The sequence below is a fragment of the Dromiciops gliroides genome, chromosome 4 (genome assembly GCF_019393635.1).
Source record: "Dromiciops gliroides isolate mDroGli1 chromosome 4, mDroGli1.pri, whole genome shotgun sequence".
NCBI lineage: Eukaryota > Metazoa > Chordata > Mammalia > Microbiotheria > Microbiotheriidae > Dromiciops > Dromiciops gliroides.
Genome location: NC_057864.1, coordinates 151,547,758 through 151,566,339, shown reverse-complemented (window position 1 = coordinate 151,566,339; position 18,582 = coordinate 151,547,758). Strand labels below are relative to the sequence as shown.

Below are 18,582 nucleotides of genomic sequence, written 5' to 3'. Positions count from 1 at the left end.
TGCTGCAGTTAGTCATGAGGAAATGAGATATTTCTGTCCTGAAAGACCATGGGAATGGACTTTCCCATGGGAAACCTTGCTTTCTTTAGGACAATAGAAGTATCCTACTTGCTGTAATCAATAATTTATAAGTACTTTACCTTTTCCTAGAACATCCCAACAATCTACACCCTTCTAACTGTTCTGCCTCAGTGATTGCACTTTGTATCTTTCCATTATCTTGTCCACTTATACATCTCCATTAATCTCTTACATTTGCACACATCCATTCATCTTGTGTAAGACCCTTGTTTGATTTCTTTTACCAGAGTGTAAAATTGTTAAGCCTTATATAGTTGCATGAAAATCTCCACAGAATTCTGTTTATGTAAGAGGTTCTTCCCTTATGACCTCAGCCATAAGTAATATTGGGTACGCCCTGATAAAGCTGGAAATCACCATGCTGTGGATTAATTCTTCAACATTAAGTTTACCTGTGTCTTTTTTTTTTGGTGAGGTAATTGGGGTTAAGTGACTTGCCCAGGGTCACACAGCTAGTAAGTGTCAAGTATCTGAGGCCGGATTTGAACTCAGGTCTTCCTGACTCCAGAGCCAGTGCTCCATCACCACCTAGCTGCCCCTACCTATGTCTTTCTTAAGTGAAGAAGTGTATTCTGAGTCATGGACTACCTGGGATGAATAGTGGGTGCAATGCCCTGACTATCTAAAAGATAAGTTTTTTATTGATAGTATCCCTACATAACATATGCCAAGCGATGCTGAAGAGAGGAGGGAATAACTTACCCAAGGTCATAATTCACTTAGTGGTAGATTCAGATCCAGAAACCCAGGCTTCCTGTCACCTAATCACTCTCTCAGGCTGTTGTGATTAAGTGGACTCGATCTCTTTATCTTTATATATTTCTCTTAAAGATTTATGTGCACCTGAAAGAAGGTGGTGGTGCAGATGGACTGGATACTCTAAAGAAGCCCCAACTCCACAGCATGGTGGCCAAGAGCCTCTGTCGGAATGCAGCAGGCAAGAACTACATCATCTTCACAGGACCCAGCATCACCAGCCTGCCCCTGTTTGAAGAGTTTGAAAAACAAGGTTTGTATAGCATGACCTACTCCTGGTATGGATTTGCGCTGAAAGCAATTACTTAAAAAGTATTCATTATTTATTAATTATTCATTAAAAGCCCTGGGAAGAGACTTGGTCAGTGATACAAATGTCCCCAGATTGGGGGCAGCTAGGTGGCGCAGTGGATAAAGCACTGGCCTTGGATTCAGGAGGACCTGAGTTCAAATCCAGCCTCAGACACTTACTAGCTGTGTGACCCTGGGCAAGTCACTTAACCCTCATTGCCCCATAAAACAAAAAAAACAGATGTCCCCAGATGATAAAAATTTTAATATTAGGAGCCACCTTCAAGACCATATAGATAATCAGCTCTACTCAAAGTTGCAGTGCTATTTCTTCATGCGTTCTCTTCTTGACAAATTGTGACCACCTAAGAATGGTCCCCTAGCAATAGTTGGTGGTGGTGGTGTTTTTTTTTTAACAGTTACTGTTCTTTAGTTAGCCTTTTGGGCAATTGCCCATGAGCTTCCACTCAGCTGCAATGATGATCCTTCCCATGTTGCTATGCAGAAGAATGCAGGTTAGCTCAGGGAACAAATATAGTTTGGAAAGATGGTGACTCTTCTCCATTGTTGTAGGGGATAAGAAAAGCACTGTCATGGCTGTTAGGGTGGAGGAGAGAGGAGAGGATTGATACTGCAAGGAGCTCCATGGCCAGCTGGAATATCTGATGACATTCTAAAGTTTGTTCCACAGTTCAGGATCACAGCTAGTCCACTCCATCATAGTCAAAAGCATTTCCATTTATCCAATAACAGCTACTAGAATATAAAACATAGTGGGAATAAGGATAGACTGGGACAAAGACTTGACCCATGATTTCATTGCTATCAAGACTTCCAAGGTGAGGAAACTCACCCTTTCACTACAGGTCTCCATATTGTTTGCAACACATAATCTTAAGAGAGTTGCTTAGAGTAATGAGAAGTTAATGAGTAGTCCAGGGTCACACAACCAGTATGTGTCAGAGGCAAGACTTACTTGAACCTAGATTGACTCTCTATCCATTATCCCATGTCACTTCTCTCAGGAACAATGACTGGGTAGCAACCTTGCAGCCTTTCTAGAGAGCTCATCTTGCAAACCCCAAATTATTCACTTATGCAGAATTTCCCACAAATTACAACTCAGTGGAAAGACATTGGAAAGCAGGAGTTTGGGGAAGTATCAAGAGCAAAGAAAACTACACAGTTTTGAGAGGGATTTAAGAAGGGAAAGGTTTGAGAACCTCTGAGTTAATGCAGACTGATGAACTATCCTCTGAAAATGTCCACCTGGTTTATATCCTGAATAGAGAGAGTGACTCTTGCTTCTGAGGAGGTGAATGAAAGCAGAGGTTTGCCACCCTGCTGCCCATTTGCACAGAGTATGCTTGGAAAGTGGGGAATCAGCAGCTGGGTTTCTTTTTAGCTCACTTTGATCTACTGCTATGCATTTATCAAGCACATCCATGTGGATTTGCTTCCCACAACAACCCTCTGAGGTAGATAGAACAAGTATTATTTCCTTTTTAAATTTGAGGAAACTGAGGCACCAATAATGCCTTGCTCAAGGTCACACAGACAGTAAATAGTAGAAGTGACTTTTCTGACTCTTAATCTAGGGTCTTTCCCACCATGCCCCGAGGCCAACCTCCCCTTCCTATTTTCTATTCCCCTTTACCAAAACTAGATTCCAATTCTATATTCCTTTTGTCAGTTCCTCAAAGATGTTATTTTATCAGAGTAGATACTTGATGTGGATGGCAGCCTCTTGCTATTTTATTAGTCAGTCTGTAAGTTGCCATGACCAAAAGAATTAATTACCTGGATGCCAAGCTTCTGATGATGACTCACAAACCTTAGGTAGTCTGGTTCATGTCAACATGAGATTGGAAATCAACATAGAAACATACATTTGGGGCTGAAAGGAACTTTAGATATTATTTAGTCCAGGGGTTCTTAACTTGGGGGTTCAGGAACTTGTTTTTGCAATACCAGGTATCCCAAAAGTACAGTTTTAAGACGATTCAAGCTTCTGGACTGCACTAAGACTTTTGGGACAGCCTGTATTTTGATGATTATTATATTTGGTTTCCTATATAATCTTATGAATTTTATTCAATACATTTTTAAAAGAGTTATTCTGAGAAGGCATCCTTGGGCTTCACCAGACTGCCAAAGGGGTCAATGATACACATGCAGAAAAAGGATAAGAGCCCCTCATCTATTCCAACACCCTCATTTTACAAATGAAGCCACTAAAACCCTGAGGAGTTAAGAAATGTGCTCAAGGTCACACAGGTACTAAGAAGAAGACCTGTGCTCTAAAGAACTTGGGTTCTTTAATCCAGTGTTCCAGAATATCCAGGGCTCTTTTTGAAATACAGTTATTTGTCAGAACTTTTATCAAAGCTTTTCTAACCTGATAAGACCTAACAGGACCAGCATTCCACAGGCACAAATAAGCTTTGAAGTCCAGGGTCATCTCTGTGGCAAGCTGAAGCATTGGAGTAGGAAGAGCTACACAGCAGAAATGTATATAAATGTATATAGATTATCTGAAAGTATTGTTGTTTTATTTAAAGGTAAAGCTGTTTTCCTTCTGATCACCTCCCATTGTCCCTCTTCTTTCACCAGTTTTAATTATAGATTGGGAGCCAAATATTATTTTTTCTTGCCAGCTTATTAGTTGATTATGTGATTCAGCCTCAGGGTCCTTGCAGAGAAGGCCAAGTTGAGATGTTATGAAAATGTCACCTTCTGTGGCATAGTCATGAAATGGTCTTATGAGCCAATTTCAAAAGCAAAGCCGCCACAGAGGCAAATGAGTGGGCTGAATTGCAATGCAGCCGCCAATCTTCCAATGAGCTCATGCCACAGTTGCCCTAGTTATAGGAAGGGAGAGAAGTAAGAAATCTTCTTTTGGGGGGGGGGCAATGAGGGTTAAATGACTTGCCCAGAGTCAGACAACTAGTAAGTGTCAAGTGTCTGAGGTCAGATTTGAACTCAGGTCCTCCTGAATCCAGGGCCAGTGCTCTATCCTCTGCGCCACCTAGCTCCCCCAAAGTAAGAAATCTTACTGGGGATTATGGATATATTGAGCTAAGCTTACATCCTTGGCTCACTCAGTAACCCAGAAAGCTGAGTAAGTGGTACTTGATGCCCCAGCAGAATCACCTCTGGCCTCAGCCATAGGCAAGTGACATGGGGTCAGCATTTTTTTTTTTTACAAATTTTAGGGAAAAGAATGCTGGATTTGAGGTCAAATGATCCAAGTTTGATTCCTAGTTTTGCCATTTATAGCTTATGTGAAATAACTTAAGTCAATAGGATTGTAGGATCATCTATTTGGGAAGCTAGGTGACACAGTGGATAAAGTGCCGGGCCTGTCATCAGGAAGACTCAAGAAGTTCAAGTAACTGTGTGACCGTTTCCACATCTGTCAGATGAGAGAAAGAAATAGAAAACCACTCCAGTATCTTTTTTTTTTACAAGAAAACCCCAAATGGGGTCATGGAGAGCCAAGTCAAACACAACTAGAAAAAAAAAGACTGAATGACAATCATTTATTTAGTTTTTGAAGGCACCTAGAAGGCCATTTAGAACTCTCAGGGCCTCATCTGTAAAATGAGGAGGATCATGGGATTTTAGATCCAGAGCTGGAAGGGGTTCAGAGGCCATCTAATCTGATCTCCCATTTTACAGATGGCCCAGGGAAGATAAATTACTAGTCCAAAGTCACTCAGGTAGTGAGATTCAGGAGTGAAATTTTTACTTGAATCCTCTGCCTCCTGAGCCAATGCTCTTTCCAGTATACCAGACTGCTTCCACAGTTGAATGAGATGATTTCCACTGTCCTTCTGGCTCTAGGTTGATGGTCTTGTGGTCTAATTTCAGTGGTTTAGGTGGGATACATCCCTCATTGAAGGAAACTGTAAGATTTTAAATCTGATCTTTCTAAGAGAAGGCTGGGAAAAAGGTAAGAATATCTCAGGCCTCTTTTTGGAAGCCACCAAGACTGTTTGACCTTTCCCTGAGATATCACATGACTGTATCAATTAGATGTGGCCTTGTGTGAGAGAAGAATGTGTACCCGAAACTATTGTTCCTGCTGGGGTACAAACAGGACCCCTTTAAAACAGCACATGCCAACTTGCAGACACATCTATCCTTATCCACATTAAGGAAGATAGAGATAAAGGCACAGACTCTTCCAGGTTTGGCTTTTGCCGTTGTTCTAGCATGAACATAGACCCCAGTTCCATCATGCTTGAACATTTTTCAAATTGCTCCTAGCTTCTCAATATTTGCAAGCACCAGACAGGGAAAATTCCTTAGTAGTGAAGAATAATAGATTCTTATTTCCTGGATGCTTTGTCATTTAAAAAAAAAAATTTAACTGATATCATTTATCCCTTCCATTTTTTAACAGATATTTTCCTACTAAAAGGGGAGGAAAAATTATTCTGGGTAAATTGCTCTGGCTGCTGTTATCTATAAGGGCACATCCGGGATTCATTCCCACTCTGGAAGACTTGGTAAGAGCAGTTGAAGAGGCATGAACAATGATTAAGCACTCATTCATTCTGACTTTTAGCAAACAAGCTCATTCATACTTCTTTCTCTGCTTTTATCAAACGTCTAACAAGCTTGGTGGTGGAGTGTGGGGGCCCTTATTAGAATAAGAATAAGAAAAAAAATCTCCTTCTTTGGACTCAAAAATAGTTGAAGGAAGGAAAGATTCCTGGGTGGATGGTTTTTTAAATTACTGACCTATCAAGTAATGGGCCTAAAAGGATGATTCAATCTTCAGAAATCTAAGGAGAAAACAGGGATAAGCTAATAAGATAGCCAACATTTACATAGCATTTACCATATGCCAGGCACTGTGTTAAGCACTTTGCAATTACAATCTCATTTGAGACAAGAGAAAACTTTTCCCAGATTCTAGTGGTGTACCAATCAGAAGTCTTGGGGGAGAGGATGTGGAGGAAAAAGTAGAATCTAGAAACTTGTCTAGAGAATATAGGCTCCATTTCATAACAATTATATTTGATATTAGTCTTTCCATTAGGTAGGTTGGTATTCTCCCCTTCTCACAGGTGTTGGGTAAAGTAAAAGCTGGAGATAATGCTTAAGGTAAAATAATCTGTACTGCACAAGTGACTGTGAGCAATCTGTGCAACCTTAGCTACTAATTCTACTGGGTTTTTTAAAAAATTAATTAAGTAGGCTTTTAATCAATACTTTTCAAATATAAATTAATTTTGAATAGGAAACCCACTTCTCTCATATGGATTTGCTTATTTTCCTTCTGTTACACCAAACTCTTTATGTCTAAAACTAACCTCATGATGTTTCCAGAGGACCCCCACCCACTGGACTTTGCTATTTCTATGAATGAAACCATCATTTTCTCAGGATTCCAGATTCATTCAGTTCTTATTTTTATTCTGTCTCACATTGTTATTTAACTGCTTCTTGCTAAAAATGAGTCAATCTGGCATAATATGAAGAGGTAGCCTCAGAGCTAGGTTCAGCTTCCTTGTCTGACATATACTGCCTGACCTGGAGCAAGTCTCTCAAGGCTCCAGGCATGTAGCTGACCAGCATCGGCAGAGGGAGCTTCATTCTCTAGATCAGAGGCGTCAAACATGGCCAAATTAGTCTCACAACACCCCCCCCCCAGCAGCCCAAACCAAATTAAAATGTAATAGGGAAATATTTAACAAAATTCAATAGAAAATAGATAGTTAACATGTGGTTTTCTAAGTCAATATAAACCGGGGATCCCTATGCATGGATTAGTGACAACCCCTTCCCCTTTCTACTTATGTTTAACACAACGGCTCTAGATCACTAAAATGACAGGTCCAGTTCCTAACTGTAAGTCGAAGTGCAATAGTTGCACATTTCACTTAAGAGCTGGGCTTCCTGACCTTTCAAACTCACTTCCACCTCTAAGGTTCTAAGACTCTGAGTACAGATCCTGTTTCAATAAAACTATAAGTTTGCTGAAAGACAGGAACTATGTCTGTTGTGCCCTCGTCGGTAGCCACTGCAATTCTCTGCATATGATAGCTTTACTTATCAAATTACAAATGTTCAGTGAACAAATAGAATTCTATTCCCAGTGGACACCTTGACATCATCCATTATTCTTCCCTCTCTACATTTGACCACTCCCATTGCTACCACCCTGGTCCAGACTCTATAATTAATACTCATTAATAACAAATTTTATATTATTATTAATAATTTGTTGATGATATTAATATTAATTCAGTTCAGTAATCATTTATTAAGCATCCATATGTGTAATGTCCTGGGGTTCAAAGACAGAAACAAAACACTCCCTGTTTTCAAAGAGCTTTCATTCAATACAACTATTGTATTAGTCTCCTAACCTGTCTACCTACCTCCTCCTATTTCACCCTATATGCTACTTCCAGATTTATTTAATCTTCCTAAAAATTATGATTTATACATCTAATTTCTCCCACAATACCCTACCTCTTCCTTCCCAGCTTAAAAACAATCAATGACTCACTACTTCCTATAGGAGAAAACCCAAATCGCTTAGACTGATATTCATAAAGAAGTGAAAGGAATTAAGTGTGTATTAAGCATTTGCGGTGTGCCTGGTTCTGTGCTAACTAAGCTAACTAAGTACCTATATGTGCAATGCACTGAGCTAAGTCTTGGGATTCAAATGCAGAAACAAAACATTAAGTGATTTACGGTTATTTCTTTTGATCTTCACAACAACTAGTATGATCTATTATGATCCCCATTCTGCAGTTTTGAAGAAACTGACACACATAGAAGTTAAGTAACTTGCTTACAGTCAGATAGCTAGGAAGTGTCTAAGACTAGATTTAAACTCAGATCTCCCTGATTCCAGGCCTAGCATTCTATTCACTGTGTCACCTAGCTGTCTAAAATTGCATTGGGAATTTGAAGATCTGGATTCAAATCCTGGCTCTGACACTTTCTAACTAATTGGTCTTAGGCAAAGTCACGTACTCTCTGTGCCTGAATTTCTTCCTCTGCAAACTGATATAAGCCATGGGGTACTATAATGTATATAATTTGTATAAATCTTACAGTTATTTTTCCCCCCATCCACATAGGGATTTACTGCTGTGGACTGCTGAGTTCCCGAAAAAGTGACTGCACTGGCCTACCTCTGTCTATGCTGAATAATTCGGATATCCCCCAGATTCGAGGACAGTACCGAATAAAGGTGAAAGGAAATATGTCTCTGATCTGCTGGTACAACAAAGGGCCCTTCCGTTTTCTGACAAACGCCTATTCACCAGTTCAACAAGGTAAGGAGGATAACTGGAGCAGGCCAAGCTGTCAAATGGAAGAAGTAGAGAGTGGGGGGGGGGGAGGATTTGGATGATCTAAGGGCAAACTCTTGACAAAATGAATTTGGAAGCATTTATAAGAGGTACAATTCCATTGTTCCTATAATTCCCATGATCTCCAGGTTTGGGGGTTCAAGAACCATAATTCTCTCCCTCTGGCCATTGGAAATTTCAAATTAGGAGGTGTAGAAGGCACTCGCTGAGAGGATGGAAGCTATTCTCACTGTGCTGCCTCTTAAACTGCCAAGAAAGGAGAGGATGGGATTTTTTTTTCCAGGTGAATTAACATTCTTCATTAAAATCTCTGTTTCATGTTGGTATGCCTAGGAATCACAGAATGACCCTTTGGCATGATCCCTTCAACATCTTAGAATCTGTGAAAATCTGTCCTAATTTTAAAAAGATAAAAGCGCCACGCTCTGCTTTCCTACACCTTCAGAAGTAAATATGTGCTTTGGGTTCAGAACCATTGAACCACTTCTCCAGTGGTTTCTCTTTATGACTTTTTTTTAAATCAACTCATACCCAAGGGGATTCTTTAGAGAAAAGTCAGTTACTTTCAAACCATCCTACAAATCAAGTTTTATGAAGCTACTCTAATGGAAAATGAAAAGGAACTAGACATGTGTAAAAATATTTATTTTGTGTGGTATCATAGGGCCATCGTAGGTGATACAGTAGAGGGAGTGCCAGGCTTCAAGTCAGAAAGACTCCTCTTCCTGGGTTCAAATCTGGCCATAGACACTTAGTAGCTGTGTGATCCTGGGCAAGCCACTTAACCTTGTTTGCCTCAGTTTCCTCATCTATAAAATGAGCTAGAGAAGGAAATGGCAAATTGCTCCAATATCTTTGCCAAGAAAACCTCAAATGGGGTCATGATTAGTTGGAGATGATTGAAAAATGACTGAGCAACAACAGTATCATAAGAAAAATGCTTTTAGGTGTTTTTTTTTTGTGTGGTGGTGGTTGTTTTGAGTCTATACCCTTCCCACAGGTCAAGAAATGCTGTTAAAGAATATTTGCCGGGATTTAGGCTTTTCTTTCTTTCTTTCTTTCTTTCTTTCTTTCTTTCTTTCTATCTATCTATATCTATCATATATCTATCTTTTCATCTATATGATGGGTTTACATATATATTACATCAATATATGTATATTATATATATATTTAAAAAACATCAATAAACAGTAAGCATTTATTAAACAACTACCATGTGCCAGGCATTGTGCTAAGCTCTATAGATACAAAAAGAGGCAAAAGACAGTCCCTGTCCTCAAGGAGCTTACAATCCAATGGGAGAGAAAACATGCAAACAAACGTAAACAAAGCAAGCTTTGTAGAAGATAAATAGGAAATAATTAAAAGAGGAAAAGCACTGGAATTAAGTGGAATTAGGAAAGCCTTCTGGTAGAAGGTGGGATTTTAGCTGGGCCTTTCATGCTTTCATTGGGGGGGGTATTTTTTCCCTTAGCCATATCGTTGTATTGTATATTGCTTTGCAGTATAGTGGCTATAGCCTGTGAATGCAGTTACAAGACAACAGGATTTTCAACATTGGGGCTAAAATGGACCGGTCTAGCTGCACCATCCAAGCTCTATTATAGCTTCATAGATTTAGAATTTGCAGGGCTCCCAGAGAGAATCTAATTCAATCCCCTCATTTTATAAATGCAAAAACTGAGTCCAGGGTAGATGAGGTGATTTACCACAACTCTCCAAGACAGAATATGACAGAGCCAGGATTCAAAGTCAAGTCCTTTGACTCCCAATTCAGCAATCTTTCTCTTCTACCAGTAGAATGTAGAAAGGACTAGAGAATCAACTCTCAAGAAGAATAATCAGATAAATTAGAGGAAATGTTGCCAATTAAAGGAGGGAGAGATGAAGATCTTTGCAACCTTAAGTGTATCTACTGCCCATGTAATTATAGTGCTTAAGCACATAGGAATTATGGGGCATCCTACATATATGGGATATGGGGCAGGGATGGCTGCAAATTAAACAGGACAATGGGAGAAGGCATCAAAAATGAAGATACTGTAAGGAACCATGGTTCTATTAATAAAGATAAGCAAAAGCTGGGCCTCTGGGGCTAGTGAAGTAAAGGAATGGGAAAAACAGAGATTTGAGACTAGAAAGTAGAAGAGTGCCAGGAACAAGAATATTGATGTGGGGAAGAGGAAAAAGCTCACAGGTTGATTTTAAACATGCTCAGATTCATGAGTGTTTGATGGTCAGTGCTGAGGTGTGCATAGACTTAATAAAGTGATAATTCATCCTGGCAAAGTCCTGTATTTGTGCTTATAGTTGGTTATGAGTCATAAAATCCCAAACCCAAGAATCTCATTAAGCTCCAAGAAGAAAGACCATGAAACAGCTCCATGACTAATTTCCAACAGGAACCAAGATGAAAGGGCTGCAGCAGAGTACTCTCAGATGTAGACAAGTAATTGCTGTGAATATACAAAATTTGCTGCTAGCCAGCCCACCATTATTTTTATGTGATGTTCCTGATGTAGATTGAGTCTACACAACACTGAAATAGGGAAAGAGGAAGGGGGTAAGCATTTCTTAAACACCTACTTGCTATGTGCCAGACACTATGCTAAGGGCTTTACAAGTTTTATCTCATTTGATCTTCACAGTGATCCTGAGATGTATGTGCTATTGTGATCCCCATTGTCCAGTTGAGGAATCTGAGGCAGGCAAAAGTTAAGTGACTTGCCCAAGGTCACACAGCTAGGAAGTATCCGAGTCTGGATTTGAACTAAGGTCTTCCTGACTTCCTCAGAACTTTATCTACTACACCGTGCCTCTTGACAAAAACAACTACATTATTCATGCTAAAAATTAACCAACCTAATAGGAAGATTTTGTAGAGTGCAGACAAAACAATCCACTGTTTGAGTTTTTCATACTTTGTGCCATTTAGTATCTGTGATGTGTTTTGGGGTAGACAGAGGCAAAAGGGTACAGTAACTAGAGTGCTGGACTTATATTCAGAAAGACCTCAGATCATGGCAGATAGGTCATTGTGATTCTAAACAAGTCACTTAATTTCCTTGGACATCAAACTACTCCCTAAGACAAAGTGTCTTGGAACAGTGGAAGAAGTTGTGACTCTGGAGTTAGAGGGCCTGAGTTCAAATTCTGCATCTGATGCTTATTACTTGTATGACTTTGAGCAAGTCATTTCAACTACCTGAGCCCCATTTTCCTGTTCTGCAAAAAGAGGGTTGGACTAGGTGTCACCCGAGTTCCTTCCAGATTCAGATCTATGATCCTCAAAAAAATGAATAATGGGGGCAGCTAAGTGGCGCAGTGTTTAAAGTGCTGGCCCAGGATTCAGAAGTGCCTGAGTTCAAATCCGGCCTTAGACACCTGACACTTACTAGCTGTGAGACCCTGGGCAAAAAATAAATAATAATAAAAAAATGAATAGTGATGATCTTCTATGACAGATCACAAATGCTTTGCATGTTAGGTGAAGGGAATTCCACACTGGATAGCTAAAGATTGTAACCCAAGTTGTCTTCAGGTGAACAGGTCAAAATGTTGGAATTTTTTGTTTTTGTTGGGTTTTGGTTTTTTTGTTTGTTTGTTTTGGTTTTTTTGTTTTGCAAAAGAGGAGAGACATTTAAAAGGTAGGCTAGGAAAAAGAGGAGACTATCTCCTGACAAGCCCTGAATAAAAAAAAAAAAAAGCCAACCTAAAGGAAAGATCTAGAAATAGAAACTGCATAAGAGAAGCCACATGATCTAAGTGTACCAAATGAAGACAAAAAAAGGAACTCACTGTTGCTATGAGCACCAAGGAAGGAAATGAGTCCTAAGAGACAGAGCAGGAATCCAGAGAGATTTAAAAATAAATAAATGGGGCAGGATCAGGTGAGGATAATTTTTAACTTTAGACCTGAAGTGGAATCTCTAAGTTCATGGTATTTGTAGTGGTGGACAACTGTGAGATCAAGTGAAAATATCTCCAAAATTAAGGTCAAAGAGGAAGAAACATTAAATTCGTGTGTGTGTGTGTGTGTGTGTGTGTGTGTGTGTGTGTGTGTGTGTGTGTGTGAGTGTGTGTGTGTGTGTGTGAGTGTGTCTGTGTGTGTGTGTAGACAATTGAGGTTAAGTCACTTTGCCCAGGGTCATACAGCTAATAGGTGTCTGAGCCTGGATTTGAACTCAGGTCCTCCTGATTCCAGGGCCAACACTCTATCCCCTGAATCACCTAGCTGCTCCTAAAAAAAATTAATTCTTATAGAAAGAGTACTAGATCAGGAAGAACCTTAGAAGTCATCTAGACCCTAGCTTCTTAAACTATGGGTCATGACCCTATATGGGGTCATGTAACTGAATGTGGGGGTTGAGAAAAATTTGGCAACAGTCAAAGGTTATGTATACCTATTTTATATACCTATATTCCCAGGGTTGCTTAAAAATATCTTGGGCAAAAAGGGGTTACAAGTGGAAAAAGTTGAAGAGGCCCTGCCACCTAACTTATTTCAGAGTTAATGATATATAATATTTATATAGTGCTTTAAGATTTTCTGAGTGCTTTATAAGTACTATACAGATTTATAAATATTGAACCTCACAGAAACCCTGGAAGATAGGTACTATTTTTATCACCATTACAGATAAGGAAACTGAGGTTGAAGGAAGTTAAGTGAATTGCCCAGGGTCATATCACTAATATCTGAGATAAGATTCTGGTCTTCCTTACTCCAAGTCCAGCACTGCAATAATAATGATAATAGTGACTTGCCAAGGAACAGACATCTAGTAAGTGTCCAAGATCAGATTTGAACTCCAAGTCCAGCACATTGTCTGTTGTGCCACCTAGGTTCCACAAAAGATGAGGGAAATTACTAATTAGAGTGGAAAGATTACAGAATTGGGATTCATTCATTCAGTTGTGTCCAACTCTTTGTGACCCCTTGGACCATAGCATGCCAGTATTGGCCATGTGGTTTTCTTGGCAAAGATAGTAGAGTGCTTTGCTATTTTCTTTTCCAGTGGATAAAGGCAGAGGTTAAATGACTGGCCCAGGGTCACACAGATAGTATGTATGTAAGGTCAGATTTGAACTCAGGTATCCCTGACTCTAGGCCCAGTGCTCTATCCACAGAGTCACCTAGCTGTGGATTCAAATCTTATCTTTCTCACTTTGGCCCTTTGTGACCTGAGCAAGTCTCTTTACAAATTTGGGCTTCCGTTTCATTATCTTTAAAAATGTAAGAGTTGGAATAGATAAAGTTTAAGGGAACTTCTAGGTATAAAATGATGATACTATGATAAATAACCTTAGGACTTGTCCAGGATCTCATAACCAGCAAGTGACCAAGCAGAAATCTGGGTCTCCTCTGCACCAGGTCAATGTTCTTCCCACCCAAACCGTCCTTTGTCCTACTCAATAAGAAGTGACACATGGGAAAAAGATGAGCTCTTCCATCCCAGTATCATTTCTAGTTATCTATGAATTGGATCCAGCCCAAAGAGGAAAAGTCTTTCTAAATCCTACTCGGGCTTCAATGAAACAGACACAAGTACACCAAGAGACGCATAATTACCTTCAACTCTCAGTGACATCCCTCAAATTCTCAGCAGCAGATTTAAAATCTCAGATTGTTCTGCCCCATGTGTCCCTGACCTCCAGTAATGCCCACACTGCTTCTGGGTGAGCTTGCCCCAATAAAACTAGAAATTTATTTTCAGGTCCAGCTAAGTGGTACGAAGGATTGAGTGCCCAACTTGGAGTCAGGAAGATCTGTTTTCAAAACCAGCTTCATATACTTAGTAACTGTGTGACCCCAGACAAGACAATTCACCACTGTTTGCCTGTTTCCTCATCTGTAAAATGGAGATAATAATAGTACCTACCTCCCAGGGTTATTGTGAGGATCAAATGAGATAATATTTATAAAGCTCTTATCACATCGTCTGGCACATAGTAGGCACTATATAAATGTTAGCTGCTATTATTTATTATTATTATTATTTTAATATTAGCCCAAGCTAAATGGAATTGGTTAAGTAAATTTGAAGCATACATCCACACCCACAACATTCACACACACATCTACCCACCCACCCACACACGCACACAGAGAAAACAAAATTCAAATTTCAATAAATTTCAAAGCTAAATAGAGAAAATAAGCTAACTGGATATGGACATTTAAAGAGCCAAGCTGCCACTTGAATAATGATTCAGGGTGGTAGGGGGAAAGGAACCCCCCCACGCTGTTGTTGAACGTGCATAGGCTTTCTGCTCCTGAATGTCATGACACCCCTATCAAGAACCAAATCTTTTCTGCTTTGTTTGTAGCTCTTGTTTTGAGGTCAGTGCTCCCCCAACAAAGCCTCAGTACATTTAAGCCTCCCAGATTTATGAGGCTAATGAGAATACAAAGAATTTCTCTATGAGACTGCCAGAATGTCATTCAGATGTCTGTGGAATCCAGTGGTAATGATGAAGGCCAAGGAACTAAAGCAGGGAGATAGGAGACACATGTCTGAGATATAGTGGAGGTCATTTACACACACACACACACACACACACACACACACACACACCCCTAGTCAGTAAATTCCAGTGTGTCCTTGTCACATCCAGGATCAAATGTAAAATCGTCTGCTTGCTGTTCAAGGCCCTGAATCACCTGCCACCCACACACCTTTCCAGTCTTCTGACACTCCCCTACCCCACGACATACTCTACTATCTAGTGACATTGCCTTCCTTGCTGTTGCTTGAACAAGATTCCATCTCCTAACTCCAGGTTCTGTCTTCAGACTCTAAAGGGAATGATATTATTTCCTAATGTGTTTCAGTCATTTTTTGAGTCCTATCCAATTTCTTTGTGACCCCATTTGGGGTTTTCTTGGCAAAGATATTGGAGTGGTTTGCCATTTCCTTCTCCAGCTCATTTTACAGGTGAGGAAACTGAACCAAACATGGTGAAGTGATTTGCCCAGGGTCACACATCTAGTAAGTGTCTGAGACTGGCCTTGAACCCAAGGAGATGAGATTTTTCTGACTCCAGTCCTGGCATTCCGTCATCTAGCTAATCTGCATTTCCTTTTTTTTTTTTTTTTTTGGTGAGGCAATTGGGGTTAAGTGACTTGCCCAGGGTCACATAGCTAGTAAGTGTTAAGTGTCTGAGGCTGGATTTGAACTCAGGTCCTCATGACTCCAGGGCCAGTGCTCTATCCACTGTGCCACCTAGCTGCCCCTGCCCTGCATTTCCTAATAGGGCTGGATTATTTTCGGTTAAGGATACCTGACCAGAACAAAGGGACTTTATTTAGAATTAATATAGACTAAAATAGCCATGGTGGGGTAATAGGTAGAGAGATGTCCTCGAGACCAGACAAAGCTGACTTCAAGTCCCATCCATGGCACTTACTGCACGTGTGACCCTAGAAAAGTCACTTAATCTCTTAGCACTCTAGACAGTGCTGAGACAGTTGCAGAGAATGTGCTGACCTGCTCTGATAGAGAGAAGTTCTTCACCAAGGAGTTCCTGGTACCACTGAAATCACAGATCCAGGCCCTACCCCTATAAATTAAAAGGAGACCCAGTAAACACAGGAGCCATCACTTCCAGGGAGAAATAGAAACTGAGTCTTAGAAAAAGAGCATGTTTAATTTGGAAGGGATGTTAGGCATCTCATGCATTATCAAATCTAGTATGACCCACTATAATCAAAAGTCTTTGGTTGGGAGGAAAGTATTCTAGTAGTAAGTGTTTTAAAGGAGGGTGTATGGGCCATTCATGGAGGACTAGCACCTCTGTGGGGAGGGCTTGCTGAGACCTTTTCAGTGCTGCTCATCTATCCACCTTTGGTGTCCACCTTTGCCCAACTCTCACCTCTGGCTCCAGGAAGCTGTAGCATGCACAGTGGCAACACCCCAGTAAAACCTTGGCAGACAGGTTGAACCAAATTGAGGGTAACTGATGGGCCACAAACCCATCAGTGAGTTAGGGGGGTGTTTACCCCAATATATGAAGACTTCTGTCAGTGGAATGGTAGATGAGAACAAATTATTCTAAAGGCCATGAAGGCAGCTGAAGCAAGTTCAGTAGATATTGGAGCCACCAAGGTCATCCACTATCCTGGGCCATCGCTAGTCATCCCAACTTTTGTCTTGCCACTGGACTTCGATGACTGTAGAAGATGGATTGAAGTTGATGACTTTGTGCAACTCTGTTTAACTTAAACCCAATTCATGCACAGATCAAGATATCACCTGTGATATTGTCTATCCCTGAAAAGGAAGGATGAATAACAACAACCCTAAAGGACACTTGAGTAGGTGACATGCAGGACTTCACACCCCAAAGGGATCTAGCGATGCAGAGTCTGGCCTAATGAACCATTCAAGGGTACAGGACAGAATTTTGGTGGAGCTGGCCTCTGTAAAACAAGTCCTAAGCTTAACTAGCTTCCATTTCATTAGCCCTAGGAGGTATATCCAGGTCTCAGTAACAAGGCTAAGTATCAGTCCCTTCTATGAGGTAGAGGACCCTTGAGAAAGGAAAATTTATACCTAAACTCCTCTTTGGGTCTGCAATCTCATTCTTATTCTGACCATGTGCATTTAAGGGCAACTAAAGGTGGTGTGGTAGATAGAGCACCTGGCCTGGAATCAGGAAGACCTGAGTTCATATCTGGCCTTGGGCACTTAACAGTTGTGTGACCCTGGACAAGTCACTTAACCCCATTTGTCTCTCAGTCTCTTCATCTGCAAAATGAGCTGGAGAAGTAAATGGCAAACCCCTCCAGTATCTTTACCAAGAAAATGCCAAATGGGGTCATGAAAAATCAGCCACGACTGAACAACAACAAAATTTTCAAGCACAACATTGTGGAACAAGGTCAACAAACTCAACAAGTATTCATTGTCCCAGATGTTGGAGATACAAAGAGCAGAAGTTTAAAATCTCTGCCTTCCAGGAGCTTGCAGCCTACTGGAGGGATACAACATGTTGAGAGATAAATAAAAATAAAGGATCATGAGGAAGAGAAGAGCAGCAGCAGCTGAGTGAATCACAAGGGACTTGACACGGGAACTGGCAGAGGACTTACACTTTAAAGGAACCTAAGGATTCTTAAGAGGCAGCGGTGAGGGAGAATGCATTGCAGGCCCAGGAGACAGCCTGGAAAATTGCAGAGATGCAAGATAGGATGCTGAGTATGGGAAACAGGGAGCAGGCCAGTCTGATAGAATGTAATGTGTATATAAAGTCTGGTAATAATATGAGACACTATTTAAAAAAAAAAAAAAAAACCTTTTACAAACAGCTATTAAAACAAATGAAGATACTTCAGCTTTCTGGCTTCTTACTATGTAATTTTTTAAAAGTAGAGTCTCCTTGATAATCAAAATGTAACCCCCAAATAATCCTAAACCCATGTCTAATCAAAAATAAAAGGTCAAATTATTTTTTTTAATGTAGGGCAATTAATTAGGTCAAAACTAGGTCAATTAGGTCAAAAAATAAAGGTTAATCAATAGATATATGTAAATCCTTAACCATACTTTGGCATAAAAGATTGTGTAGTTGAATACCTCCTTATACAGTTAGATAGTATGATCTCTAGAACTGATATGGGCATCTGTGCTATAGGAGAAGTATTTATTGTTGTTCAGTTGTCTTGGTTGTGTCTAACTCTTTGTGACCCCATTTAGGGTTTTCTTGCCAAAGATACTGATATGTTTTGCCATTTCCTTCTTCAGCTCATTTTCCAGAAGAGGAAACTGAGGCAAAAAAGGTAAAGTGACTTGCCCAAGGTCACATAGCTAGTAAGTGTCTGGAGTTGGATTTGAACTCAGGGTGATGAGCCTTCCTGACTTCAGGCCCAGCACTCTATCCACTGCACCACCTAGCTGCCAATAATGGAAATATACTATGAAAAAAAATTTGGGAGCTAAAACAGCAAAGTGATACAAGTTAATGAATCTCTCTCTCTCTCTCGCTTTCTCTCTCTCTCTCTCTCTCTCTCTCTCTCTCTCTCTCTCTCTCTCTCTCTCTCTCTCTCTCTCTCTCGTTTTTACATCCTATTTGTAGGATATGAAGGGGGGCACAGTAGAAAGAACAC

The 18,582-nt window shown here is 40.2% G+C and overlaps 1 protein-coding gene across 1 annotated transcript in view; it reads left to right on the top strand.

Moving 5' to 3' along the window:
• PGBD5 (piggyBac transposable element derived 5) overlaps positions 1–18,582 on the top strand; it is a 175,600-nt gene that overhangs the window by 144,475 nt on the left and 12,543 nt on the right. Inside the window, exons 4-5 of the mRNA XM_043963316.1 lie at positions 913–1,090; positions 8,238–8,435. Coding sequence (XP_043819251.1) covers positions 913–1,090; positions 8,238–8,435 — 376 coding nt within the window. The remainder of the gene's footprint in view (positions 1–912; positions 1,091–8,237; positions 8,436–18,582) is intronic.